The sequence below is a fragment of the Pseudorca crassidens genome, chromosome 1 (assembly GCF_039906515.1).
Source record: "Pseudorca crassidens isolate mPseCra1 chromosome 1, mPseCra1.hap1, whole genome shotgun sequence".
NCBI classification, from domain to species: domain Eukaryota; kingdom Metazoa; phylum Chordata; class Mammalia; order Artiodactyla; family Delphinidae; genus Pseudorca; species Pseudorca crassidens.
In genome coordinates this window covers 113,839,994-113,867,551 of record NC_090296.1, presented here as the reverse complement: position 1 = coordinate 113,867,551, position 27,558 = coordinate 113,839,994, and the positions used below count along the sequence as shown (strand labels likewise).

The following is a 27,558-nucleotide window of genomic DNA, read 5'->3' as shown; positions in this document are numbered from 1 at the left end:
GACAGGGAAAAAACATTGGAAAATACAGGAAAAAATGTGGGGTTTAGTGAAAATGCCTAACATTGATGTAATTTAGTTCCAGAAGAAGAAGAAAAAAAGGGGTAGAAGGAACATTTAAAAAGCTAATTGCCAAGAATTTTCCAAAAGTGATTAAAGATGTCACTCACATATTTAGAAGATCTACAAATGTCAAGCAGAATAAATGCAAAAAAAACAAAAAAACACCCTATACTTAGACATCTTATGTTAAAATAGATGAAAATGAAATACAAAGAGAAAATCCAAAAAGGAGCCAAAGAAGAGAGAGCTATTACCTTCAAAAGAGCAGCAGTAAGAAAGCTGACAGTTGTCTTCTGAATAGAAAATTTGATGTCAAAAGACACTGGAAAGACATCTTTAGAGTACTGAAAGAAAATGACTGCCAACCTGTTTTTCTGTACCCAGCAAAAATACTCTTTAAAAATTTGGGTGAGAGCTTTAGTTCCACTGTGGTAACATAAGACTACTAAAGCCTGTCCCTCCCACTGATTTACAACTAAAAACTCCAAACAAAATACAAAAAAAACTATCTAAGATTCTGAAAAATAAAAGCAGCAGATTGTGGGGAAATTTTCCCATTTTCTTTCTCATACATTTTTGCTCCAAGAGCAGGTCCCAGTCACAGTGTGGCATGGCATCCCTGGCAGCTAAAACTTCAAGTGAATCCCCATATTTCCTGGACAGAGGAACCAGAGAAGGGAGCCTCTGTGGGCTGGAGAGTATGAGGGGAATCTGTGAAAGAAGGATTCCTAATTCTGTGTGTGGCCCACACAAGTCTGAGCCTCACCCTTGAGCTACACATACATGGGATAGATGCAGACCAGCATGGACAAGGCTTAGAGAATTAAACTGGGGATTAAATCACCACCTACAAAAATCAAAACACAAATTACAATCTGAACATAACTTAGTTGACTGCCTGCTAATACAATAGCTCAACATTCTCCAAGAGATTATAAAAGTACCCAGACTACACAGCATAACATTCATGGTGTCCAAAATAAAATCCAAAATTACTTGAACCAGGAAAATGTGACTAGTTCTCAAGGGAAAGACAACCCTGAGATAACCCAGATGTTGGAATTATCAGATGGAAACTTTAAAGCAGCTATTATAACTAGATTCCCTGAAGTAAAGAAAAAACACATTTCAAATAAGAAAAGAAAGGAACTCTTAACCAGAAAAATTATTTGTCAAAAAATTTTATCATAAAAAATACACTCTGAGATAAACTTATTGGATGGGTTCAGTAGCAGAATGGAGATGACAAAGGAGAGTCATTGAACTTAAAGATTGAGTAACAGAAATTATGCTGTTGGAAGAACAGAGAGAGACTTTATAAAAATGAACAGAGCCTCAGAGACTTGTGGGACAATACCAAAATGTATAACATAAAATTGGGATTCCAAAAGAATTGGAGAAAGAGATTATGGTAGGAAAAATATTTGAAGAAATAATGGATAAAATTTCCCAAATTCAGTAAAAGATTTAGATTTGCAGATACTCAGTAAACCATAGACAGGATAAACTCAAAGAAAACAACACCTATATATACATAAAAGCAAACTGTTAATAACCAAAGATATCCATTTCTAATAAAAAATAACTGCTAGAAAAAAAAAAGAATAGTATCTTGAATGCTACTAAACAAAAATGACACATTACCTACAGAGGAATAAGGATTTGAATGGCCACTTGTTTTCATCATAATCTGTGGAGGGAAGAATACAGTGGAACAACACTTTTAACCTGTTGAAGAAAAGGCCTGTCAACCCAGAATTCCATATCCAGTGAAAATAGTCTTTAGGGGGTGAAGGTGAAATAAAAACATTTTCAGATAAAGGAAAAGAATTCATGACTAGCAGACCCGCTGTATAAAATATGCTAAAGGAAGTTCTTCAGGCTGAGGAAAAATTATACCACAAAGAAATCTGGGTCTTTGGAAATGAAGAAAGAGCAAAATAGATGGTAAATATCAGGTTAATATGAAAGACCCCCCCTTTTTTTTTTTAATACAGCAGGTTCTTATTAGTCATCCATTTTATACACATCAGTGTATACATGGCAATCCCAATCTCCCAATTCATCCCACTCCCAGCCGCTTTCCTGCCTTGGTGTCCATACGTTTGTTCTCTACATCTGTCTCTCAATTTCTCCCCTGCAAACCAGTTCATCTGTACCATTTTTCTAGGTTCCACATATATACGTTAATGTACGATATTTGTTTTTCCTCTTTCTGACTTACTTCACTTTGTATGACAGTCTCTAGATCCATCCACGTCTCTACAAATGACCCAATTTCGTTCCCTTTTATGCTGAGTAATATTCCATTGTATATATATATACCAAATCTCCTTTATCCAGTCGTCTGTCGATGGGCATTTAGGTTGCTTCCATGACCTGGCTATTGTAAATAGTGCTGCAATGAACATTGGGGTGCATGTGTCTTTTTGAATTATGGTTTTCTCTGGGTATATGCCCAGTAGTGGGATTGCTGGGTCATATGGTAATTCTATTTTTAGTTTTTTAAGGAACTTCCATACTGTTCTCCATAGTGGCTGTATCAATTTACATTCCCACCAACAGTGCAAGAGGGTTCCCTTTTTTCCACACCCTCTCCAGCATCTGTTGTTTGTAGATTTTCTGATGATGCCCATTCTGACTGGTGTGAGGTGATACCTCATTGTAGTTTTGATTAGCATTTCTCTAATAATTAGTGATGTTGAGCAGCTTTTGATGTGCTTCTTGGACATCTGTATGTCTTCTTTGGAGAAATGTCTATTTAGGTCTTCTGCCCATTTTTGGATTGGTTTGTTTGTTTTATTAATATTGAGCTGCATGAGCTGTTTATATATTTTAGAGATCAATCCTTTGTCCCTTGATTCGTTTGCAGATATTTTCTCCCATTCTGAGGGTTGTCTTTTCATCTTGTTTATGGTTTCCTTTGCTGTGCAAAAGCTTTTAAGTTTCATTAGGTCCCATTTGTTTATTTTTGTTTTTATTTCCATTACTCTAGGAGGTGGATCAAAAAAGATCTTGCTGTGATTTATGTCAAAGAGTGTTCTTCCTATGTTTTCCTCTGAGTTTTATAGTGTCCAATCTTACATTTAGGTCTCTAATCTATTTTGAGTTTATATTTGTGTATGGTGTTAGGGAGTGTTCTAATTTCATTCTTTTTTTTTTTTTTTTTTGCCGTACGTGGGCTTCTCACTGTTGTGGCCTCTCCCGTTGCGGAGCAAAGGCTCCGGACGCGCAGGCTCAGTGGCCATGCCTCACGGGCCTAGTCACTCCACAGCCTGTGGGATCTTCCTGGACCGGGGCACAAACCCATGTCCGCTGCATCGGCAGGCGGACTCTAAACCACTGCACCACCAGGGAAGCCCTAATTTCATTCTTCTAAATGTGGCTGTCCAGTTTTCCCAACACCACTTGTTGAAGACACTGTCTTGTCTCCATTTTATATCCTTGCCTCCTTTGTCATAGATTAGTTGACCATAGGTGTGTGGGTTGATCTATATTTCTGTTTTTGTGCCAGTACCATATTGTCTTGATGACTGTAGCTTTGTATTATAGTCTGAAGTCAGGCAGTCTGATTCCTCCAGCTCCACTTTTTGCCCTCAAGACTGCTTTGGCTATTCTGTCTCCATACAAATTTTAAGATTTTTTGTTCTAGTTCTGTAAAAAATGCCATTGGTAATTTGATAGGGATTGCACTGAATCTGTAGATTGCTTTAGGTAGTATAGTCATTTTCACAATATTGATTCTTCCAATCCAAGAACATGGTATATCTCTCCATCTGTTGGTATCATCTTTAATTTCTTCCGTCAGTATCTTACAGTTTTCTGCATACAGGTCTTTGGTCTCCCTAGGTAGGTTTATTCCTAGATATTTTATTCTTTTTGCTGCAGTGGTAAATGGAAGTGTTTCCTTAATTTCTCTTTCAGATTTTTCATCATTAATATATAGGAATGCAAGAGATTTCTGTGCATTAATTTTGTATCCTGCAACTTTATCAAATTCATTGATTAGCTCTAGTAGTTGTCTGGTGGCATCTTTAGGATTCTCTATGTATAGTATCATGTCATCTGCAAACAGTGACAGTTTTACTTCTTCTTTTCCAATTTGTATTCCTTTTATTTCTTTTTCTTCTCTGATTGCCATGGCTAGGACTTCCAAAACTATGTTGAATAATAAGGGCGAGAGTGGACATCCTTGTCTTGTTCCTGATCTTAGAGGAAATGCTTTCAGTTTTTCACCATTGAGAATGATGCTTGCTGTGGGTTTGTCATATATGGCCTTTATTATGCTGAGGTAGGTTCCCTCTATGCCCACTTTCTGGAGGGTTTTTTTATCCAGCGGTGTTGAATTTTGTCAAAAGCTTTTTCTGCATCTATTGAGATGATCATATGGTTTTTATTCTTCAATCTGTTAATATGGTGTATCACATTGATTGATTTCCGTATATTGAAGAATCCTTGCATCCCTGGGATAAATCCCACTTGATCATGGTGTATGATCCTTTTAATGTGTTGTTGGATTCTGTTTGCTAGTATTTTGTTGAGGATTTTTGCATCTATATTCATCAGTGATATTCTGTAATTTTCTGTTTTTGTAGTATCTTTGTCTGGTTTTGGTATGGGTGATGGTGGCCTCATAGAATGAGTTTGGGAGTGTTCCTTCCTCTGCAAATTTTTGGAAGAGTTTGAGAAGGATGGGTGTTAGCTCTTCTCTAAATGTTTGATAGAATTCACCTGTGAAGCCATCTGGTCCTGGACCTTTGTTTGTTGGAAGATTTTTAATCATAGTTTCAATTTCATTACTTGTGATTGGTCTGTTCATATTTTGTTTCCTCCTGGTTCAGTCTTGGAAGGTTATACCTTTCTAAGAATTTGTCCATTTCTTCCAGGTTGTGCATATCATTGGCATAGAGTTGCTTGTAGTAGTTTCTTAGGATGCTTTGTATTTCTGCGGTGTCTGTTGTAACTTCTCCTTTTTCACTTCTAATTTTATTGATTTGAATCCTCTCCCTCTTTTTCTTAATGAGTCTGGCTAATGGTTTACCAATTTTGTTTATCTTCTCAGAGAACCAGCTTTTAGTTTTATTGATCTTTGCTATTGTTTTCTTTGTTTCTATTTCATTTATTTCTGCTCTGATCTTTATGATTTCTTTCCTTCTGCTAACTTTGAGTTTTCTTTGTTCTTCTTTCTCTAGTTCCTTTAGGTGTAAGGTTAGATTGTTTATTTGAGATTTTTCTTGAGGTACGCTTGTATAGGTATAAACTTCACTCTTAGAACTGCTTTTGCTGCATCGCATAGGTTTTTGGATCATCATGTTTTCATTGGCATTTGTCTCTCGGTATTTTTTGATTTCCTCTTTGATTTCTTCAGTGATCTCTTGGTTATTTAGTAACGTATTGTTTAGCCTCCATGTGTTTGTGTTTTTTACGTTTTTTTCCCTGTAATTGATTTCTAATCTCATAGCATCATGGTCAGAAAAGATGCTTGATATGATTTCAGTTTTCTTAAATTTACTGAGGCTTGATTTGTGACCCAAGTTATGATCCATCCTGGAGAATGTTCTGTTTGCCCTTGAGAAGAAAGTGTAATCTGCTGTTTTTGGATGGAATGTCCTATAAATATCAATTAAATCTGTCTGGTCTATTGTGTCATTTAAAGCTTCTGTTTCCTTATTAATTTTCTGTTTGGATGATCTGTCGATTGGTTTAAGTGAGGCATTAAAGTCCCCCACTATTATTGTGTTACTGTCGATTTCCTCTTTTATAGCTGTTAGCAGTTGCCTTATGTATTGAGGTGCTCCTATGTTGTGTGCATATATATTTATAATTGTTACATCTTTTTCTTGGATTGATCCCTTGATCATTATGTAGTGTCCTTCCTTGTCTCTTGTAACATTCTTTATTTTAAAGTCTATTTTATCTGATATGAGTATAGCTACTCCAGCTTTCTTTTGATTTCCATTTGCATGGAATATCTTTTTCCATCCCCTCACTTTCAGTCTGTATGTGTCCCTAGGGCTGAAGTGGGTCTCTTGTAGACAGCATATATATGGGTCTTGTTTTTGTATCCATTCAGCAAGTCTGTGTCTTTTGGTTGGAGCATTTAATCCATTCACGTTTAAGGTAATTATCGATAATGTATGTTCCTATGAGCATTTTCTTAATTGTTTTGGGTTTGTTTTTGTAGGTCCTTTTCTTCTGTTTCCCACTTAGAGAAGTTCCTTTAGCATTTGTTGTAGAGCTCGTTTGGTGGTGCTGAATTCTCTTAGCTTTTGCTTGTCTGTAAAGCTTTTGATTTCTCTGTTGAATCTGAATGAGATCCTTGCCGGGTAGAGTAATCTTGGTTGTAGCTTCTTCCCTTTCATCACTTTAAGTATATCATGCCACTCCCTTCTGGCTTGTAGAGTTTCTGCTGAGAAATCAGCTGTTAACCTTATGGGAGTTCCCTTGTATGTTATTTGTCGTTTTTCCCTTGCTGCTTTCAATAATTTTTCTTTGTCTTTAATTTTTGCCAATTTGATTACTATGTGTCTCGGCGTGTTTCTCCTTGGGTTTATCCTGTATGGGACTCTCTGCACTTCCTGGACTTGGGTGGCTATTTCCTTTCCCATGTTAGGGAAGTTTTCGACTATAATCTCTTCAAATATTTTCTTGGGTCCTTTCTCTCTCTGTTCTCTTTCTGGGACCCCTATAATGTGAATGTTGTTGCATTTAATGTTGTCCCAGAGGTCTCTTAGGCTGTCTTCATTTCTTTTCATTCTTTTTTTCTTTATTCTGTTCCACAGCAGTGAATTTCACCATCCTGTCTTCCAGGTCGCTTATCCGTTCTTCTGCCTTAGTTATTCTGCTATTGATTCCTTCTAGTGTAGTTTTCATTTCAGTTATTGTATGGTTCATCTCTGTTCTTTAATTCTTCTAGGTCTTTGTTAAACATTTCTTGCATCTTCTCGATCTTTGCTTCCATTCTTTTTCCAGTATCCTGGATCATCCTATCATTATTCTGAATTCTTTTTCTGGAAGGTTGCCTATGTCCACCTCATTTAGTTGTTTTTCTGGGGTTTTATCTTGTTCCCTCTGCCTTTTCATCTTGTCTGTCTTTCTGTGAATGTGGTTTTTGTTCCACAGGCTGCAGGATTGTAGTTTTTCTTGGCTTCAGCTGTCTGCCCTCTGGTGGATGAGGCTATCTAAGAGGCTTGTGTAAGTTTCCTGATGGGAGGGACTGGTGGTGGGTAGAGCTGACTGTTGCTCTGGTGGGCAGAGCTCAGTAAAACTTTAATCCACTTGACTGTTGATGGGTGGGGCGGGGTTCCCTCCCTGTTGGTTCTTTGGCCTGAGGCAACCCAACACTGGAGCCTACCCAGTCTCTTTGGTGATGCTAATCGCTGACTCTGGGAGGGCTCACGTCAAGGAGTACTTCCCAGGACTTCTGCTGCCAGTGTCCTTGTCCTCACAGTGAGACAGAGCCACCCCCCCACCTCTGCAGGAGCCCCTCCAACACTAGCAGGTAGGTCTGGTTCAGTCTTATTTGGGGTCACTGCTCCTTCCCTTGGGTCCCGATGCACACACTACTTTGTGTGTGCCCTCCAAGAGTGGAGTCTCTGTTTCCCCAAGTCCTGTCGAATTCCTACAGTCAAATCCCACTAGCCTTCAAAGTCTGTTTCTCTAGGAATTCCTCCTCCCGTTGCTGGACCCCCAGGTTGGGAAGCCTGACGTGGGGCTCAGAACCTTCACTCTAGCGGGTGAACTTCTGTGGTATAAGTGTTCTCCAGTTTGTTAGTCACCCACCCAGCAGTTATGGGATTTGACTTTATTGTGATTGTGCCCCTCCTACTGTCTCGTTGTGGCTTCTTCTTTGTCTTTGATTGTGGGATATCTTTTTTTGGTGATTTCCAGTGTCTTTCTGTCAGTGATTGTTCAGCCGTTAGTTGTGATTCCGGTGTTCTCGCAGGAGGGAGTGAGAGCATGTCCTTCTACTCCGTCATCTTGAACCAATCTCTATAAGACCCCTTTTTTAAAACTTTTTTAAAATTTTTATTGAAGTATGGTTGATTTACAGTGTCGTGTTAGTTTCAGGTATACAGCACAGTGATTCAGCTATATACACATATATATTCTTTTTTTTTAAATTTATTTATTTTTGGCTGCATTGGGTCTTCATTGCTGCACGGGGGCTTTCTCTAGTTGCAGCGAGTGGGGGCTACTCTTCGTTGTGGTGCGTGGGCTTCTCATTGCGGTGGCTTCTCTTGTTGCAGAGCATGGGCTCTAGGCACACAGGCTTCAGTAGTTGTGGCTCTCGGGCTCTAGAGCACAGGCTCAGTAGTTGTGGCGCATGGGCTTAGTTGCTCCATAGCATGTGGGATCATCCTGGACCAGGGCTCAAACCCACGTCCCCTGCTCTGGCAGGCGGATTCTTAACCATTGCACCACCAGGGAAGTCCCTTAAAACCTTTTTAAATTCCTTAAAATACTTGCAGTTGGACAAAACAAAAATTTGAACGTTATCTCATGGGGTTTTCAGTATGTGTAGAGGTTTCATAGTGATTAAGAGACTCACCCTACTGACATTCGTTATCGGTATATTATTATATATGAAGTGGTACAATACTAATTTTAAGTCAACTGTAAATGATTAGGTATATGTATTGCAATCCCTAGAGCACCCACTAAATAAAAAACACAATGAGATATGGCCAAAAAGCCAATAAAAATTTTCAAGTAATATTAAAAGTAACTCAGTAACACATACACACACACACCTGTGTATTATCTGGGCAGTGGAATTACAGTTATTAAAAAAAATTTTTTTCTTCATACAAAAGTCTATCAAATTTTCTTACATATTACTGGTGTAACCAGGAAAAAATACTTCTACTTTGGTGTTCTCAAAAATGAAAACTAGAAATACATGTCTTTGAAACCTGGATTGTTATGGAAAAGAATAAAATGTAAACATAAATGAAATTAAAAGAGATTAAAATGTAATTTTCTAATGGTATCATCCTGGGCTGGGATTTGCAGGGAAGAAAATTAACAATAAACAAAGACTTAAAGTTAGCAGTTATCTAACTAACAGGTATCTGCTTTGATCTAACTAAGAAATGCTGTCTTAAAAATTGATCTCCAGCTCATGTTTGTCCAGTATGCCCTTGTAAAATTGGTTGGGGTTTTTTTTCCACTAGAAGTTGTAATGTTAATTAACTGATCATCTGAGTAATTAGGCGTTTCCTCTGCCTTTGAAGTGAACTTTTAAATAACTAACTTTAAATATGAAGGAAATTAAGCTTATAATTATGTCCTTAGGATCAAAGTTCTGATCGTACCAGTCTTTCTTCAGTGGGAGCCCAGGATTCTGAATCTACCTCTTTAACAGATGAAGATGTCTGCCACGAGTTGGAAGGAGCCACTTCTTGCCAGGAAAGCAGTGCCACTGCAGGGACTAAGGGAATTGATTTCAGCAGAACAAGCCTGGAAGGTTCTTCCTCCTTAGAAGGTTTGTCCAAACAGCTCGGTCATACTGCATTTGATTTGTGGTACCTTTACTTTTTCTCCTTTATGTTTAATTTTGTAAAAGATTTGCATGGCTCAAAACAATACAGAACCAAGGCACTTTCAGAGAAGTCTAGCTTCTTCCATCCTCATCCCTTAATCTTGGTTTGTTACTGTCCCTAGAGGTAGCCATTTTTATTCATTTTGATTTATCCTTTCATTGTTGCTTTTTTTAATGTGCTTTTTTTTAATGTGTTTTAAAAAGTATGTGTGTGTTTGTGTGTTCTTAATACCTCCTTGTCTTCTTACTCAAAAGGTAACATGCTATAAACACTTAACTGTTCCTTGCTTTTTTCACTTAACACTATATGCTGAAGAGCATTCCATATCATCACATAGTGTTGTCCCTCATTCATTTTTACGGTTGCATTGTTCATCATGTGTGGATGTATTGGTTTATTTTAACCACTTCCCTGTTGATGGACTTTAAGTTCTCAGTGTTTAACTGTTATAAATAATACTGTGATGCATATATGTCATATTATACTTTTGCCAGGGTATTTTTGGAAGATACTTCCAAGTTTTTCCTTGAAGTGATATTGCCAGGTTCCTTCCTCAGGGGTATACTGTTTTGTATTCCCACAGGTAGTATATAAGAATACCTATTTTGGGCTTCCCTGGTGGCGCAGTGGTTGAGAGTCCACCTGCCGATGCAGGGGACACGGGTTCGTGCCCCGGTCCGGGAAGATCCCACATGCCGCGGAGCGGCTGGGTCCGTGAGCCATGGCCGCTGAGTCTGCACGTACGGAGCCTGTGCTCCGCAACGGGAGGGGCCACAGCAGTGAGAGGCACGCATACCGCAAAAAAAAAAGAATACCTATTTCCCCACAGCCTTGTGAAGAAAATATGTTAGCACACTTTTCAGATTTTTGCCATCTGATAGGTGAAGAATGTATTTCAATTTAGTTTTCATTTTTCTTTATCTTATAAATTAAGTTGCATATCCATTTATGTGTTTAAGGACTATTTGTGTTTCTTTTTCTGTGAACTGTCCTTTGCCTACATTTCACTTTCACTTTTTGGTCCTCCCCACTTTTTTTAAGTTTTAATAGCTCTTTTTTATGTTAGGGAATTAATCCTTTGTCTCTTATATAAGTGGCAGATGCTTTTTCCAAGTTTGTCAAGTTCAGGGATTTTTATTTTCCCCACATAAAACTTTTTAATTTTATGTCATCAAATTTATCAGTTTTTGCCCTATTGCTTCTGGATTTTGAGTTATTAGGAAAGATTTCCCCTTCCCTAGGCTCACCACTGTTTTCTTCTCATACTTCTCTGATTTCCTTTTTAACATTTTCTGGGGTCAGCAGACTTTTTCTGTAAAGGGCTATACTGTAAATAGTTTAGGTTTTGTGGGCCACATACATCTCTGTCACATATTCTTTTTTGTCTTTTTCTTTTTTTTAACAGTGCTTTAAAATGTTAAAATTATTCTGAGTTTGTGGTCATACAAAAATAGATTTGACCCCTGATTTAAATATTTAATCCATTTGAAAGTTATCCTGTTATATGATGTGAGGAATGAATGCATTATAATGTTTTTCAAATTTGCATCTTTGCTACTTTAAAAAGCTTTTATTGTGGAAATAGTCAATCACAAAAGTAGAAGGAATAGCACAATGAACTCCCACGTACCCTTCACACAACTTCAGCAACTATCAACAAATGGCCAATCTTGTTTAATCTTTTCCGCCTCTCTTCTGCTGCCAACATTTTTTCCTTCCCCACTGGATTATTTTAAAGTAAATCCCAAACAATATATAATTTTATTCATAAATACTTCAACATGTATTGATATATCTAAAACATAAGGACTTTAATGTTATATCTTTGTAACTTTTTATTAAAGTTTATTTAATACATTTATTATTTACTCTATGTTATACATGTAGTGTGTACATTTTTATGTATGTAAACACTGTACATTTCACAAATTGAGGACAACTGATTAACCAGTATCAGATTAAGAGGCAGAACCTTGGGACTTCCCTGGTGGTCCAGTGGTTAAGACTCTTTGCTCCCAATGCAGGGGGCCTGGGTTCGATCCCTGGTCAGGAAGCTAGATCCCACATGCCACAACTAAAGAGCCTGCATGCCGCAATGAAGCTCCTGCATAATGCAGCTTAAGACCTGGTGCAGCCAAATAAATAAATAAATGTTTGCGGGGGGTGGAGAAAAAAGAAAGAAACACAACATAAACAGCATCCAGAACCCCCTCTCATAACCACATCTACTCACCACTCCCTTCACAGATGAACATCATCTTCTAACACTGTATGTCAGCATGGCCATTTTTGAACATGTTATGGACTCATACAGTATCTTTTGTGAAGCATTCATTTGTTTTCAAAACAAAATTGTAGTATTATTATCATATTTTTAATGTGACAATATTTATCATATATCTTATATAAAATATATACTTAAATTTTCACAACTATCTCACGAAACTCTTTTTATAGGTGGTTTGTTCAAATTGAGACCCAAACAAGGTCCACTTGTTGCATTTGTTTGATATGTCTACTAACTTCCTCTCATCTTTGTTCCCTGTTTTTTCCCCCTTTCGTATATTCATGAAGAAATCAGGTGATTAGTTCCCAGCCTCTTATTTTTTTTTTCTAACATGCAAGAACTGTTTATTGAGCTAAGTAAATAAGACTTACCTCACAACCTGATTCGTATTTGCTAAAAAGAATGTTTATTCTGTGCTGTAGATTGATGAGATATAAGAGGTAGGCTGCCCACATAAATGACTGAATTAGTCAAGGCTGATAGCAATTTTGAACTAGCTTTAGCAGACGGGGATTACAGAAGGTTATTGGGGGACCATCAGGAAAGAACTCTAGTTGCCACCATTTCTAATCATCTTCAAGGATGATGTGAAGCTTCAGCTCTCTCTCCACCTCTCTGCTTGTCTGTGTGGCAGAGCCTAGGGCTAGAGGAAGCTCTAGAGCTATCTTTTTTTTCTCCCTTGTCATTTATTTGCTGAAGCAATCAGATCATTAGTCTGGATTATGCATCCCCATGGTGGTGTTTAACATGTTTTCCTATCCTCTCTATTTCTTGGAACTGATAGTTTATACTGTTACTTTTTTTTAACCTTTATATTTATAAAAATACCATTGTTCATTCATAAAATGTAGTAACTACTGGGAAAAAAAAAGTATAGAAAATGTATTGATTACTTCCAGTTTTCCTAACTAGATATAGCCACTGTCAGCAATTGACTTGACCACAGAACTGCCCTTATTTTGTTGTCATTTTAATACCTGCTAATATCCCTTTGCTCTTAAGAATGTACTTGGAAACTCTTCCCTAGTGTTTAAAAGCAAGAGTACTGTTCCAGATTTTAAAGATCCTTATAAGGCAGAGAGTTGCCGGTAATTCTTTTCATGATCTGAAATAAGATCAGCTATTTTATACTTTTTAGACCTTAGAACTAAACACTTTCTTTTATCTAAAACATGTAAGAATAGAAACAGCAAAACAGTAATTACAAACAACTGGAATGCCTTCTAGTCTGTACAAAGTGCTTAATAAGTGAGTAATGAATTAAAGCACATTTCCTTAGGTGTACACAAAGGCATATGTTGAAAAACATTTTTCATTATTTATTTGCTTTTTCTTAAATTACCTTTATCATCTTAAATAGTTTTAAATAAAACTGTTTGACATTTTACCAGAGAATTTATGAAAGTGAAAGATTCTCATATCCTTTCTGTTAATTTTAATGGTTTTGCTCTTTGTTTTTTAATAATGAACAGGATCCTTGTCCAAGTTTGCCTTACCTGGGAAATCAGAAGTGGCATCTTCCTGCAACATGAGTAATACAAATATCTTCCAGAACTATGCAATGGAGGTACAATTTAATCAAAAGAACATCTTCATGTACTACTTAATAAAATTTACATTTCTTAAGTGCTGATAGTCTCTGGTAGAGTGATAAAAAGTTAAATATATGGCATCTGAAAATTTCAGAATGTATATTGCTCCTGAATAAACTTAAAATTTATCTAGTATTTCAGATTATTGAAGTCACATGACTTCTTCTGTTTAGAAAAGTTCCATACTTCCTTTCATGTTTATCAACATACAAAAGCATTTTTATTTCCAGTATTTATATTTACCCCTTGCTTTATGTATGTCCTCTTTGAATTTTTATTACACTTTTATTTTTCTTTTTTGTTTTGGCCGTACCACACGGCATGCGGGATCTTAGTTCCCCAACCAGGGATTGAACCCGCACCCCCTGCGGTGGAAGCACGGAGTCCCTATTTCACAACTTAAACACTTGTAACTAATTTTGCTGTGCAGGCACACTTTTTGGATGAGGATACAGGGAGCAGTTTTGGCATTTGTGTCAACTTTTTCCATCATGTTTTTCATTCTTTGTGTCAGTTTGATGTAGATATCTGCTGGGTATGCTGCTGTATCCCATTTTCTTGCAATAAAAAGGTTATAGTTTTACACTTTAAAAACTTTCCCTAATTTTTGTGTAAAAATTGCTTCCAAATACATTTGTGTTTCTGTTTCACACTAATTCGCATAAATTTGGAAAATAAATTTGCATGCAGCTGGAAAATAAATGATGAGCACTGATGCTGCAGTTTACAAAGTTTCTGATGGCTTCAGGAATTTCTATATTTTAATGTAATGACAGCATTTACATTTATCTATAGCAATGTTTCTTAAACTGTCTGTAGTGACAGACCAGGGTTTTTTTTGTTGCTGATTTTAAGTTCCAATCTGTCATGGCTGTTACTCTTCTAAAATCTACTGATCACCGACTTAGCTGTTACAGCAATTAGTTTACAGGTCTCCAAATCCTCTTCTCAGTTTCTTCACTTAGCTCATCACAAACCAGTAAGAGTTTGTGGACCAGCTCCTTACTGGTGACCACACTTTGAGTAGCACAGATCTATAACATGTAATTACCAATACCTATTTTGTGTATTAACAAAGTAATACTTGGGTTTAGTTTTCCATTAGTAAAATCATGGCAGATTTTATAGTACGTAATTATAATGGTAAAAATCCTCACTTAAATGCAAGTTTCCCTTTCAGGCAAAAGTTTTGGAATAGACTTAGGTGAAATAGTTAAAGATGAGTATATTATATAATGTACTGAATGTAATCCATTCTTCATTTGTAACTTCTGAATCCTTCTGAGTTTTACTTTTCCAGTAGATATATGAATTGAAATGGTTTTTAAATTGTAATTGCACTAACCGGCTTACTTTATAAAATGCTGTTTTCTCCCATAGGTTCTTATCTCGAGCTGCTCTCGTTGTAGAACCTGTGATTGTCTTGTCCATGATGAGGAAATCATGGCTGGCTGGACAGCAGATGATTCAAATCTCAATACAACCTGCCCATTTTGTGGCAATCTTTTCTTGCCCTTTCTGAACATCGAAATAAGAGATTTAAGACGACCTGGAAGGTAATGATTTATGCTTTTCTTCCCCTTCATGTTTAAGGATCATGTTTCCTAGAATATCTCTTTTCTCAAAAAGCTCCTTTGATTCACATTACAGATACTTTTTGAAGTCAAGCCCGTCTACAGAAAATATGCATTTTCCATCCTCCTTTTCAAGGCAGACAAGGCAGTCTTGTATCTCAACATCAACCTCTGGTCTTGACACATCTGTTCTCTCTGTTCGAGGGAATTTTGATCTAAATAGGTAATTATGATTATGTGGAACTATATTTTAACAACATATACTATACATTTCAAGTAATGACAGAAGAATTAGCTGACCATTTTAAGGTTTAAATTCCTATGTATAATAGATTCTTAATCTCAAGTTCTTATTCCTAATTAATTATCTCTCTCTCTTGAGGAATTAAGTCAGTACTGAGGTACTTCTACTTTGCAATATTTAATTTTCTACTTAGGAATATTTAATAATCTAAGAAAACATTTGGAGCTGATAGATGAACTATAAAATCAAACTAAGACTTACACAGTAAGCCTAATACAAGTAAGTCTGTGCTTAAAACAAATGCGGAAATCGACTCCATTTTGGAGAAGTGCCAAATACACCAAATATAGCTGGGCAAGTGAAGCTATATTGGTAAATGCATGTGCAAAAGAAAATGCCTACATAGTACTAGCAGGCTAGCATGACCTGTTTGATCCTGAATGCTTAGACTGCAAAACTGCAAATCTGTGTGTGTCCCTTCTTTCATCATAGGTCTATTATAGCCCTTTCTTTGTCTCCCACTAGCTCTGACTCCTGAAAGAATAGGTGCCTATTTTTTTTGCTTTGTATCCTCGGGCCTACTGTGGTTCCTGCAGTATAAAAGTAGTCCACTAAATGTTTTGAACAAATGAATGACTCTGTATATTTAAAGTTTACTGGATAAAAAGGAAATTAACATGACTAGGCTACTTTAAACTGTATCCTTTTTCCCAGCCAAAGCCTGATTAACATCTTTCCTTCCTTTTACTTTGCTATGTGCAGCTCTGATTCTAAAGAGAAGAACATGGTCAGTGAAATAAAGTAAATCTAGACAGTGATACGCTTTTTTCTTTTTTCAATGCCCAAGCAAATCAAAGTTGCTCGAAAATACATGTGCCCGAAGTATTCAGATCCCTGCTGATAGATCAAAAGCAGCTTTGTCAAAATGTCCAGTATTTCCAATGGCCAGGAGTGTTAGTACTTATGGCACCTTGGATAAGGAAGACAATGGAGGACAGAAGCTCATTCCTACAGGCAGCCTGCCAACTACTTTACAAGGAGCTACAGTATGTATTTTGGTGTTTTTTACAATTTGGACATTGATAATTTACATATGAGTTTGTTCCCCTTGTGCTAAACAGCCTTATAAGCTTCAATTTTATTATTGTTAAGAAGAGTGTCTTGTTACATGATACAGTTTCATTTCTAATTATATGGAAATCATCGACAGGAATTTTTTTTAATGATTTAGTATCATCAATCTTGTAATTGCTATTTATGGTTTTTATTTATTCAACAGGATTCTTTAGGATTAGAATGGCACCTCCCAAGTCCAGATCCTATCACTGTTCCATATCTTAGTCCTTTAGTGGTATGGAAGGAACTTGAAAGCTTATTGGAAAATGAAGGTGATCATGCAATAACAGTGGCAGACTTTGTGGACCATCATCCAATTGTTTTTTGGAACCTGGTGTGGTATTTTAGACGTCTTGACTTACCCAGTAATTTACCTGGATTGATTCTTTCTTCTGAGCATTGTAACAAGTATTCAAAGGTATGAGAGTAAAAATTAACTAAAAGCCAGTGCTACTGTCACCATTGTAATGTTTGCATATTCCTAATGACAAAAAAGTAATTTTATGCTGAATATTTTTAATAACCATTTGAATCAATAAAGTTGTTGCAAATAATTTTTCTCCTTACAGTCTAGCAGTAAGACAGTCATGTTTTTTAGACTTCTTATAAAGTTTACACAAAATGGACTTGACTTTTTGTTATAGCCTCAAGAATAAACTGTAAATGACTCTTATGAGAAGACTTTGTGAGTTTGCCCCACTCATGCCTCATACCTCCTTCAGAAATAAGCCTAACACTTTAGTTGGACACCTGTAACTCATATCGCAGTCATGTGCTACCATTCTCATTACTTTACTGTGAATTTTTGTTTAACATTTAAGTAGTTTGTTATATGTTCACTCGTATTTTTGATATGTTGCTCTATTAAAGCATTTTTTTTCTTTTTCATATGCTGTCACTGGCACTAAATGGCAAAGTGTCTAAGTTCAGGAACTTTGTCTTCTCCCTTCTTGTACTTCATGTCTGTGGTGGTGCATGTGTTTGGATTTTCAGTACATGGTGAATGAGAGGTTAACTCAGTCAGAGCATCTTCGCTAGGGTCTTGAACTGATGGAGAATGGGGCTCCTGGATTCATCTTTCTGTGGAGCCTTAGTCATAAGCTGGTCAAGATTAGCCCTTCATGGTACCCTTTCTCACTGATCTTAGTACTTTGTTAAATCTGCTACTTTAGGGATCGCTGGCTTCTCAACTCAGGTCATCTCCCTTCGGTAGGTTATAAAATGCAGACAAATCAGTGATTTTTCTGTTCTCTTTTCTCTCTTGCACACATGCATCCTAAAAAAATATTTTTAAGGCTCTTTATAAAATATTTACAAAACATTGTCATATAAGGATCATTAATGAATGTTTTTTTATTCTTCAACACAGATTCCTCGCCACTGTATGTCTGAAGACAGTAAATATGTTTTAATACAAATGTTGTGGGACAATATGAAATTACATCAGGATCCAGGACAGCCGTTGTACATCCTCTGGAATGCCCACAGTAAGTGCTGTCATAGAATGTTGATGTCCTTCATATGAGAGTACTCTCTACTTGCTTTAAATAGCCTAAACTAATGTGTAACTGACTTTTATTTTACACTACTTTTTGTCTTACAGGTCAAAATCGTACTCTTTTGTTTGAGAGTGAGTGTTAAGTTTGATGTTTTTAGTATTATTGTCTTTGGAGGTCAAGGGGTTGTTTTTGTTTTTGTTTTTTGAGTGGTGCTGTGTATGTGCTGGAGGGGTTTTGTTTTGTAGAGTTTTGTTTTTAGCACATTGCTTGTCCCTATCTCTTCTTTGTACTTATTTTTTGTTTGTCTCCATCCCAGGCTGCTGATTTAAAATTCCTTCCAGGGGCTGTATTAAGGAAAACAGTATTTTTAGTTATTGTGTATTTGAGCCTTCAAGCTTATTTTTATCATTATTTGTCTTATTTCTTCCTTTTTTCTTCTTACTTCATTCTTAGATTTCAGTTCTTTTATCTATTGCCCTTAATTTATTTTTATTGCTTTGTAACTTTTTAAATAGCTGTCAGTTGCTGCTTAATTACATTCTGCTTTCTACACAGAACATTTTTCTTCATCTGCTCTTTTGTTCTTTTACAGCCCAGAAGTATCCAATGGTCCATTTATTGCAAAAAGGTGATAATTCATTTAACCAGGAACTATTGAAAAATATGGTAAAAAGCATTAAAATGAATGATGTCTATGGACCAATGAGTCAGATTTTAGAGACACTGAATAAATGTCCTCATTTTAAAAGACAGAGGTAAGTCATTCTTTTAAATGAATATATTGTTCCTCTAAGCAGATTCATATTGTTTGCTGAGTGATTTGTCAGAATATTTCACGCTTATATTAACATAAAAATTTTTGTAGATATGTATAGACTGTTTGAATAGTAATATCTTCTCCACTTCTTTTTCCCCCTAGGAGTTTATATAGAGAAATACTGTTTCTCTCACTTGTGGCACTGGGAAGAGAAAACATTGATATAGGTAATTCAGCATAACATGTAATATTTATATATCATGGTAGAGTTTTCAAAGTGTTTTTATATTGGTAGTCTTAATTAGTTTAATATAAAATTATATTAATATAATACAACTGTGTCTGATTTTTTTAATATAAGGTAAAAGATACTTTGATATTTTGGTCATGTTGGTAATAATAATGATAAATAATGAAAGCTAACATTTTTTGAGGGCTCATTATGTGCCTTACATTGTAGCAAGTAGTTTCTATATTTTATCTCATATAATCCTCAAAATCCCTATGAGCTGGGTACTGTTATCATTTCCATTTTATTACTGAGGCAACTGAGGATCCAAGAGGTTAAATGACTTAAACTTGGGTTTCACAGCAATAATGGAGCCATATCTGAACCAAGCAGTCTTAATTTCCAATCCCATGCTTTTAACTATTGTGTCATATCACTAATGACATTAAGCTTGTTTCAGAAAAAATGTAATGTAGCTAAATATATATTTTAGGAGGTCTCAAACATTTTTGGTTGATCATCTTCTACTCTCAGTTATTGTGCTGGGCCTCCTTTAGAGTAACAAATAGAAAGTAAAAGGATTGAAAAAGATACTCCATGCAAATAGTACTAAAAAGGGAGCTAGAGTGACTATATTAATATCAGAAAAGATAGACTTTAGAGACAAAGAAGGACATTGTATAATGATGAAACAGTCAATCCACCAAGAATTATTAATTGTTTATAATAATTATAACATATATACAACTAACAACAGAGCCCCAAAATACATGAAGTAAAAACTAACAGAATTGGAGGGGGAAATAGACATTCAACCATAATAGAACAACTAGGCAGCAGATCAGCAAGGAAATAGAAGACTTGAACAGCACTGTAAACCAACTAGGCCTAAGAAACATCTACAGAACACACCATCCAACAACAACAAAATACACATTTTTCTCCACTGCACATGGAATATTGTCCAGGATAAACCAAATGTTAGGCCATAAAACAAGTCTCTCAGTAAATTTAAAAGGTTTGAAATCATACAAAGTATGTTCTCTAACCACAGTACAATGAAAAGAGAAATCAATAATAGAAGGAAAATAAAAAATTCACAAGTATATAGAAATTAAACAACACACTCCTAAATAGCAAATTGGTCAAAAAAATCATAATAGAAATTAGACAATACTTTGAGGTAAATGAAAATTAAAAACACAACATACCAAAACTTTGAGATTCAGTGAAAGCAGTTTCTACCTTAAGAAACTAGAAAAAGAAGAGCGAACTAAACCCAAAGCAAGCAGGAGGAAGGAAATAAATATTAGTGCAGAAATAAATAAAATAGAGAAACAGGGAAAATATTTTTAAAAATCGAGAAACTCATTGAAATCAAAAGTTTGTTTTTGAAAAGATCAACAAAATTGACAGACCTTTAAGCTAGACTAAGAGAAAAAGAGAGAAGACTCAAATTACTGAAATTAGGATAAAAGGGGTGATATTCCAGGACTTCCCTGGCGACGCAGTGGTTCAGAATCCACCTGTCAAGGCAGGGTACACGGGTTCGATGGTCCAGGAAGATCCCACATGCCGCAGAGCAGCTAAGTCCGTGCACCACAACTACTGAGCCTGCGCTCTAGGGCCCACGAACCACAACTACTGAGCCCACATGCCACAACTACTGAAGCCTGTGCACCTAGAGCCCGTGCTCCGCAATGAGAAGCCACCACGGTGAGAAGCCCGTGCACTGCAACGAAGAGTAGCCCCCGCTCGCCGCAGCTAGAGAAAGCCTGCATGCAGTCATGAAGACCCAACGCAGCCAAAAATTAAATAAGTAGGTGGGATATTCCTACTGACCTTACAGAAATAAAAATAATTATTATAAACAACTATATGCCAACAAATTAGATAACCTAGAAGAGACAGGCAAATTCCTAGAAAGACATAAACTATAAAACAGATTCAAGAATAGAAAATCTTAATAGACCTATAACAAGTAAAGAGATTGAGTTAGTAATCAAAAATCGTCCCACAAAGAAAAGCCCAGGACCAGATGGTGAATTCTACCAGATGTTTAAAGAAGGATAATACCATTTGTTATGAACTGCATGTTTGTGTTCCCTACCCCCAAATTCATATATATTGAAGCCCTAATATGATAGTATTTGGAAGTAGAGCCTTTGGAAAGTAATTACATCATGAGGTTGGAGCCCCAAAGATGGTATTAGTATCCTTATAAGAAAAAGAGGAGGGAATTCCCTGGCGGTCCAGTGGTTAGGACTCAGCACTTTCACTGCTGTGGCCCAGGTTCAATTCCTGGTCATGGAACTAAGATCCCGCAAGCTGCATGGTGCAGCCAAAAAAAACAAAAAGAAAAGAAAAAGAAGAGAGCTGTCCCTCTCTTTCTCAGCCACGTGAGGATACAAGGAGACGACAGCTATCTGCAAACCAGGAAGAGTGCTCTTACCAGTCACCACATCTGCTGGCACCTTGATCTTGGACTTCCCAGCCTCCAGACTGTGAGAAATAAATGTTCATCATTTAAGCCACCCAGTCTGTGGTATTCTGTTACAGCAGCCCAAACTAAGACACTAACCCTTCACGAACACTGACAAAAAAAGTAGAAGAAAAAGGAGTGCTACCTAGCTCATTCTATGTGTTAGGCCAATATAATTACGCTTACCAAGCCCAGACAAAGACATCACAAGAAAAGAAAATGAAAGAGCAATATCCCTTATTAATATAGATGCAGAAATCCTCAACAAAATACTAGTAAACCAAATCCAGCAACATAGAGAAAGGATTATTTGCCATGACAAAGTGGGATTTATCCCAGGGATGCAATGTTGGTTCAACATAAAAAACTCCATCAATGTAATACACCATATTAATAGAATGAAAGACAAAACCACATGATGTCTCAATAGACACAGAAAAAGCATTTGATAAAATTCAACAAACTAGGAATAGAAGGGAACATCCTCAACCTGATAAAGGGCATTTGTGAAAAACCCACAGTTAAAACCATACTCAATGGTGCAAAACAGGAAGTCTTCCCTTTAAGATCCAGAACAAGAAGAGGATGCCTTCTTCCACCACTTCTATTCAACATTGTACTGGAAGTTCTAGCTGGAGCTGCTAGGCAAGAAAAAGAAATAAAAGGCATCCAGATTGGAAAGGAAGAAGTTAAACTATATTTATAAACAACATGATCTTATGTATAGAAAACCCTAGAGATTCCACACCAGATCAAAATAGAACAAAACAAAAATCCCAAAATACTAGAGTTAATAAATGAATTCAGCAAGGTTGTAGGATATAAGATCAAGATACAAAAATCAGCTGAATTTCTGTAACTAGCAATGAATAATCCAAAATGAAATTAAGAAAGCAATTCCATTTACAGTAGCATCAAAAAGAATAAAATACTTAGGAGCTTGTTTAACCAAGTAGGTGAAAGACTTGTACAATGAAAATTACAAACATTGCTCAAAGAAATTAAAGATCATGTGAATGAATGGAAACATACCCCACGTTCATAAATTAGAAGACTAATATGCTTAAGATATCAGTACTACTCAATCTACAGATTCAGTGCAATTGCTGTCAAAACCCCAATGATGTTTTTTACAGAAATAGAAAAACCCATCCTAAAATTTATGGAATCTCAAGGGACCCCAAGTAGCCAAAACAATCTCAAAAAGAACAAATCTGGAGGACTCACACTAACTGATTTCAAAACTTACAGCAAAGCTACAGTAATCAAAACAGTGTGGTACTGGCATAAAGACAGACATATAGACCAGTGGAATAGAATAGACAGCCCAGAAATAAACCCTCACATTTATGGTAAAAATGATTTTTGACAAGAATGCCAAGACCATTCTGTGGGGTAAAGACAGTCTTTTCAATAAATTGTTCTGGGAAAATGGGATATCCACTTAACAAAAGAATGAAGTTGGACCCTTATACAAAAATTAACTCAAAATGGGTTGAATACCTAAATGTGAGTCCTAAAACTATAAAACTATTAGAAGAAAACATAAGACAAAAGCTTCATGACATGGATTTGTCAGTGATTTCTTAGATATGACACCCAAGGTACAGGCAACAAAAGAAAAAATAGGCAAATGGGGCATCATGAAAATTAAAGATTTCTGTGCATCAAAAGGTGGTATCAGGGCTTCCCTGGTGGTGCAGTGGTTGAGAGTCTGCCTGCCGATGCAGGGGACACGGGTTCGTGCCCCGGTCCTGGAAGATCCCACATGCCGTGGAGCGGCTAGGCCCGTGAGCCATGGCCGCTGAGCCTGTGCGTCCAGAGCCTGTGCTCCACAACAGGAGAGGCCACAACAGTGAGAGGCCCGCGTACCGCAAAAAAAAAAAAAAAAACTACAATGGGATACCATCTCATACCATTAGATAGAATGGCTACTATCAAAAACCCAGAAAATTATGTGTTGGTTATTTTCTGGAAAATAAGGATATGAAAAAATTGGAACCCTTGCGCATTGTTAGTAGTAATATAAAATGGTATAGCTGCTGTCGAAAACAATATGGCATTTCCATTAAAAAATTAAATATAGAATTTCCACATTATCCAACAATTTCACTTCTGGGTATATACCCTGAAGAATTGAAAGCAGGGTCTCAAAGAGATATTAGTATACTCATGTTTATAGCAGTCTTATTCATAATAGCTGAAATGTGGAAGCAACCCAAGTGTCCATTGAAGGATGAGTGTATAAGCAAAATGGGATATATACATACAGTGAACTATTATTCAGCCTTAAAAAAGAAAAGAAATTCTGACATATGCTACAACATGAATGAACCTTGAAGACATTATATTAAGTGAAATATGCCAGTCACAAAAAGACAAATACTGTATGATTCCACTTAAGAAGTACTTAAAGAAGCCAAAATCATAGAGACAGAAGTAGAATTAGAGTTGACAGGAGCTGGGGGGAGGGGAGAGGAGTATTATTATGTAATGGGTATAGAGTTTCAGTTTCACAAGGTGAAAAGAGTTATGGAGATGGACAGTGGTGATGATTGCACAACATTATGAATATATGTATACATTCAGAACTGTGAATGTATACCACAGAACTGTATGTATACCACAGAACTGTGCACTTAAAAATGGTTATGATGGTAAATTTTATATGTATTTTACCAAATTTTTTAATTTAGGAAAGAAGAATTTTAAACAGTTGACATCTTAGTACTTCACATTTCAGTGGTCTGTGTAACCTAGCTCTAAATGCTACGGACTCTAAGGTCCCCATTCCAGCTCTGAAATTCTGTGTTGGCAGAAATGACCTAGAGATTCCTTCTTGGCTTCTAATTTTGTGGTTCTGTAGTATTACAAGAACTTGATTGCTGATAATATCAAATATAAATTTCTTTATGCCTTTATTTCTTTATGAATTTTTGCAGATGCATTTGATAAAGAATACAAGGTGGCATATGATCGTCTCACACCTAGTCAAGTCAAGAGTACTCACAACTGTGACAGACCACCAAGTACAGGAGTGATGGAATGCCGAAAAACCTTTGGAGAACCTTATCTTTAAGATATGTGTGTGTATTTTTTCAATATGTATTGTGTAGTCAGTGTATAAAATAACACTTTTAGACTCTAACCTTTTTTCTTCAATTTTTGAAAATGCATTTGTAAATGGTTCAGGAAGTTCAGATAGTTTATGTACAGAGTGTCTTAAGAAAATACTAACAAGTGGGAGAGAGCTACTTTGTTTCCCATTTCTTTGTTTTTTTCTTCTCCCGTACAAGTAATTAAGTATTTTTGTGATGAAAAAATCCATAAACAAAATTGGTTCCCATAGAATAAGACAACTGTTTTATGGATTCTTTTGGAAGAGACAGATTGAAAAATCATGTATGGAACTTAAACAAATGTAAGAACAAAGTATCTCCTGTTTTCATAGACTACTCAAATGTTTTGACCGTGAAGTTGTATTATACATATTTTAACTTGTTTATAATAAGTTGATATTTTTTTAATTTTTAAACTTAATATAGCAAACAAAATGAACTTATCTTATGAAGCAAGGTAATTAAGTGCTTATTTTCCTTGTCTGCTGCTATTTGAATTAATTAGTACAGCTGCAGATCTCTATATATATATCTATACTTTTTTTACTACTTGGAAGAATGATTCAGAAATGTCAGCGCTAGTGTCAGTGTTGTCCTAGGATCGCATATTAGTACTCCTGAGCCTGGCTGCAGTGGGTGAGTCATGGCAAGGGTGTGCATTGCCCAGACTGACTCACTGAGCCTTGTGGAAGGAGAGCCAGAGAGGTTCCAAATCTGCTTCTGTAAAATCAGGTTCAATATACCATGATTCCAAAATTTTCTCTATTGCTAATAGATACATACAATACACAGGGAAAATAGCTTATAGAGCCAAATATCAATTTAAATTCTAATATTCTACATGAACACTTATGTTAGGAAATATGTCAGACAGTTTATCCCAAATTCTACCTTTATTTTAATATCTAAAATATTGGGTATGATGCAAATTGTAGTATGTTTATCTGGAATATGACCTATTGGAGTATTCTGTTAATATTATATATATATATATTATATATAAATATTCAAAATATTTTTTCAAAAGTAGAAAAATAATAACTATCTAAAAGTACAGCCAGATAGAATTTCCCATATTGAGGAACCTGGCTTTTTCAATAAGCCTTCAGAATCTGGTTTATGGAATCTAAAATCCAGCAATATCCAGAAATAGACAGTAAATTGAATGTTTAAGTACCATGGGTATTAAATAGAATCTTAAAAAATATTTGTAGTCGCATTATTTCTAATATCACTTTCTTTGGGTAATTCTGATAAAAAAGTATCCTTTGGCTGTTAGAATTATTTATAGATTTTCAGTGTGTTCATGTGGTGTGTGTTTGAACACATTGTCATAATGAAGGAATTCTCTAGCCAATTTCAAAGAAGGAAAAAATGAAAGGTCCTAAATTAGATGTGTAGAAGCCGGCAGAGTTCAGGACACTTTGGACTGGAGATACCTTAAAGTCCTGAGACTAAGAACCAGTTCAGCTGTAGAAAAAACACTTTTGAGTTCATCCCACTAGTGAATAGCACCAAGCTAAAACATTTTACAGCTTTCTACTCTGGGAAATAATGGGGAAAGTTTAAAAATGTAAAATTTTAGTTCAGTTAGTTTGGCGCTGAACTTGCTTACTTGAAAAGTCTGGTGCTGTGCACATGTATCTGCCTCTCTTTTGTAAATACCACTCTTGTCTTATCCTTCCTTCCTATTCAGGTCCACGCTTCACATTCTAATTCAGTCTTACGTTCTCTAAGTCACAGTCATTTCAAAGTTGTCAAAGGAGAGAAACATTTGATAGATGAGGCTTTTGGCATTAGTGACAAACATCCCTCCAAACAGAATTCTGGGGTTCTATTCTGGTTTTTTGTTATTGTTTGTGTAAGAACAGCTTTCACTATTGATTATCTTTTCTTTAACACAAGCAATATATATGAATAACAGTTTATTGATTTCAAATATCTGACCAAAAAAAGTAAGGTAAAGCCCATTCTTTATGGTTCAGACTCATTTGGAAAAGTGAATGTAATTTTTATCTCCTTCCCCTGACACCAAGTTTTGTTTCTACTTTTGACTGGGTTTTATTTCCCCTATTTTCAATCCCCAGGGAATATTATTTGCACAAATTTACTCTTTAAAAATAAAACCTAAAACATGAATAGAGAGTGGTAAACCTTGATCAAAAGAAAATTAAAATGTAGATCATCCTTTGAAATAACTCCATACAAACTTTTCTTCAATTTTATCTCTGTTGACCATACATTTTAGAGAATCATGGCCAATCATGTTAGAGAGAAATACCCTTTTGCTACATTATCTGTCTTTTATTTTCTTACTCTTAGTTTTGTTTATCTGTTTACTAGTTGAAAATAAATCATGCCATGTCCTGGTACAACTTGTTTACTACTTCCTCCCATTGTGTTTTGAATGTCATACATTTGTATTTTATATCATATTTCAATATTCAGTTTTTTCCTCCTGTTAGGGAGTTATGCAGTCTGGTCATATTCTGATTTTTGTCTTTTTTTTTTTTTTTTTCTTATTTTGTGGGGAGAATTTTTGCTTTAAAACCCTAAAGCCATTAGCTTATTTTATTTTAACGTTTTCTTAAAATGGCTTTCCATTTTTCTTTGTAGAGAAATAGCCCCTGAAAATGTTGGTTCAACATTTTAGGTGATATGCTTATTTTATTTTATTTCATGCTGGTAATTACTATGATACTTTAGTGCAGCTAGCAAGTGTCAGCCTGCTGCATATAAAAGTTATGTTGTACTTCTACATATTTTGTAAGTATATGGTAAGAAAATAACCATTTGTATGGTAATGTGCGATTGCCCAGCTTTATTTTTGTTTCTCCCACTAGAACTTGAAAGCTGCTATTAGGCACTTTATCTCAGAGCAGGAAGGGAAAGAGTACGCTGCCTCTTTGAGAGGGTCCTTGGTCTGCCTTTGTGCTAGTCTTAGCATGCTCTGCCCTTCCTGTTTGGATACAAGACAAAGTTTTATTTCAGAATTGAATTCTCTGGTAGCTGCATACCAGTTTACCTTAATACTCTCAGTACTTGGTATCTTCT

The 27,558-nt window shown here is 35.9% G+C and overlaps 1 protein-coding gene across 10 annotated transcripts in view; it reads left to right on the top strand.

The window, feature by feature from the left end:
* Window positions 1-26,887, top strand: part of DENND4A (DENN domain containing 4A) — a 134,600-nt gene extending 107,713 nt beyond the window's left edge. For 4 of the 10 annotated variants that reach the window (XM_067750926.1, XM_067750937.1, XM_067750919.1 and 1 more), the window contains 11 exons: window positions 9,358-9,547; window positions 13,365-13,459; window positions 14,865-15,040; window positions 15,114-15,281; window positions 16,150-16,348; window positions 16,582-16,836; window positions 17,788-17,905; window positions 18,022-18,048; window positions 18,510-18,672; window positions 18,837-18,901; window positions 24,328-26,887. In XM_067750926.1, the coding sequence (XP_067607027.1) occupies window positions 9,358-9,547; window positions 13,365-13,459; window positions 14,865-15,040; window positions 15,114-15,281; window positions 16,150-16,348; window positions 16,582-16,836; window positions 17,788-17,905; window positions 18,022-18,048; window positions 18,510-18,672; window positions 18,837-18,901; window positions 24,328-24,464 (1,593 nt within the window). In that variant the 3' untranslated portion in view covers window positions 24,465-26,887. The remainder of the gene's footprint in view (window positions 1-9,357; window positions 9,548-13,364; window positions 13,460-14,864; window positions 15,041-15,113; window positions 15,282-16,149; window positions 16,349-16,581; window positions 16,837-17,787; window positions 17,906-18,021; window positions 18,049-18,509; window positions 18,673-18,836; window positions 18,902-24,327) is intronic. The other 6 variants (XM_067751000.1, XM_067750971.1, XM_067750963.1 and 3 more) reach the window with 3 other exon arrangements.
* Window positions 26,888-27,558: the final 671 nt, after the last annotated feature.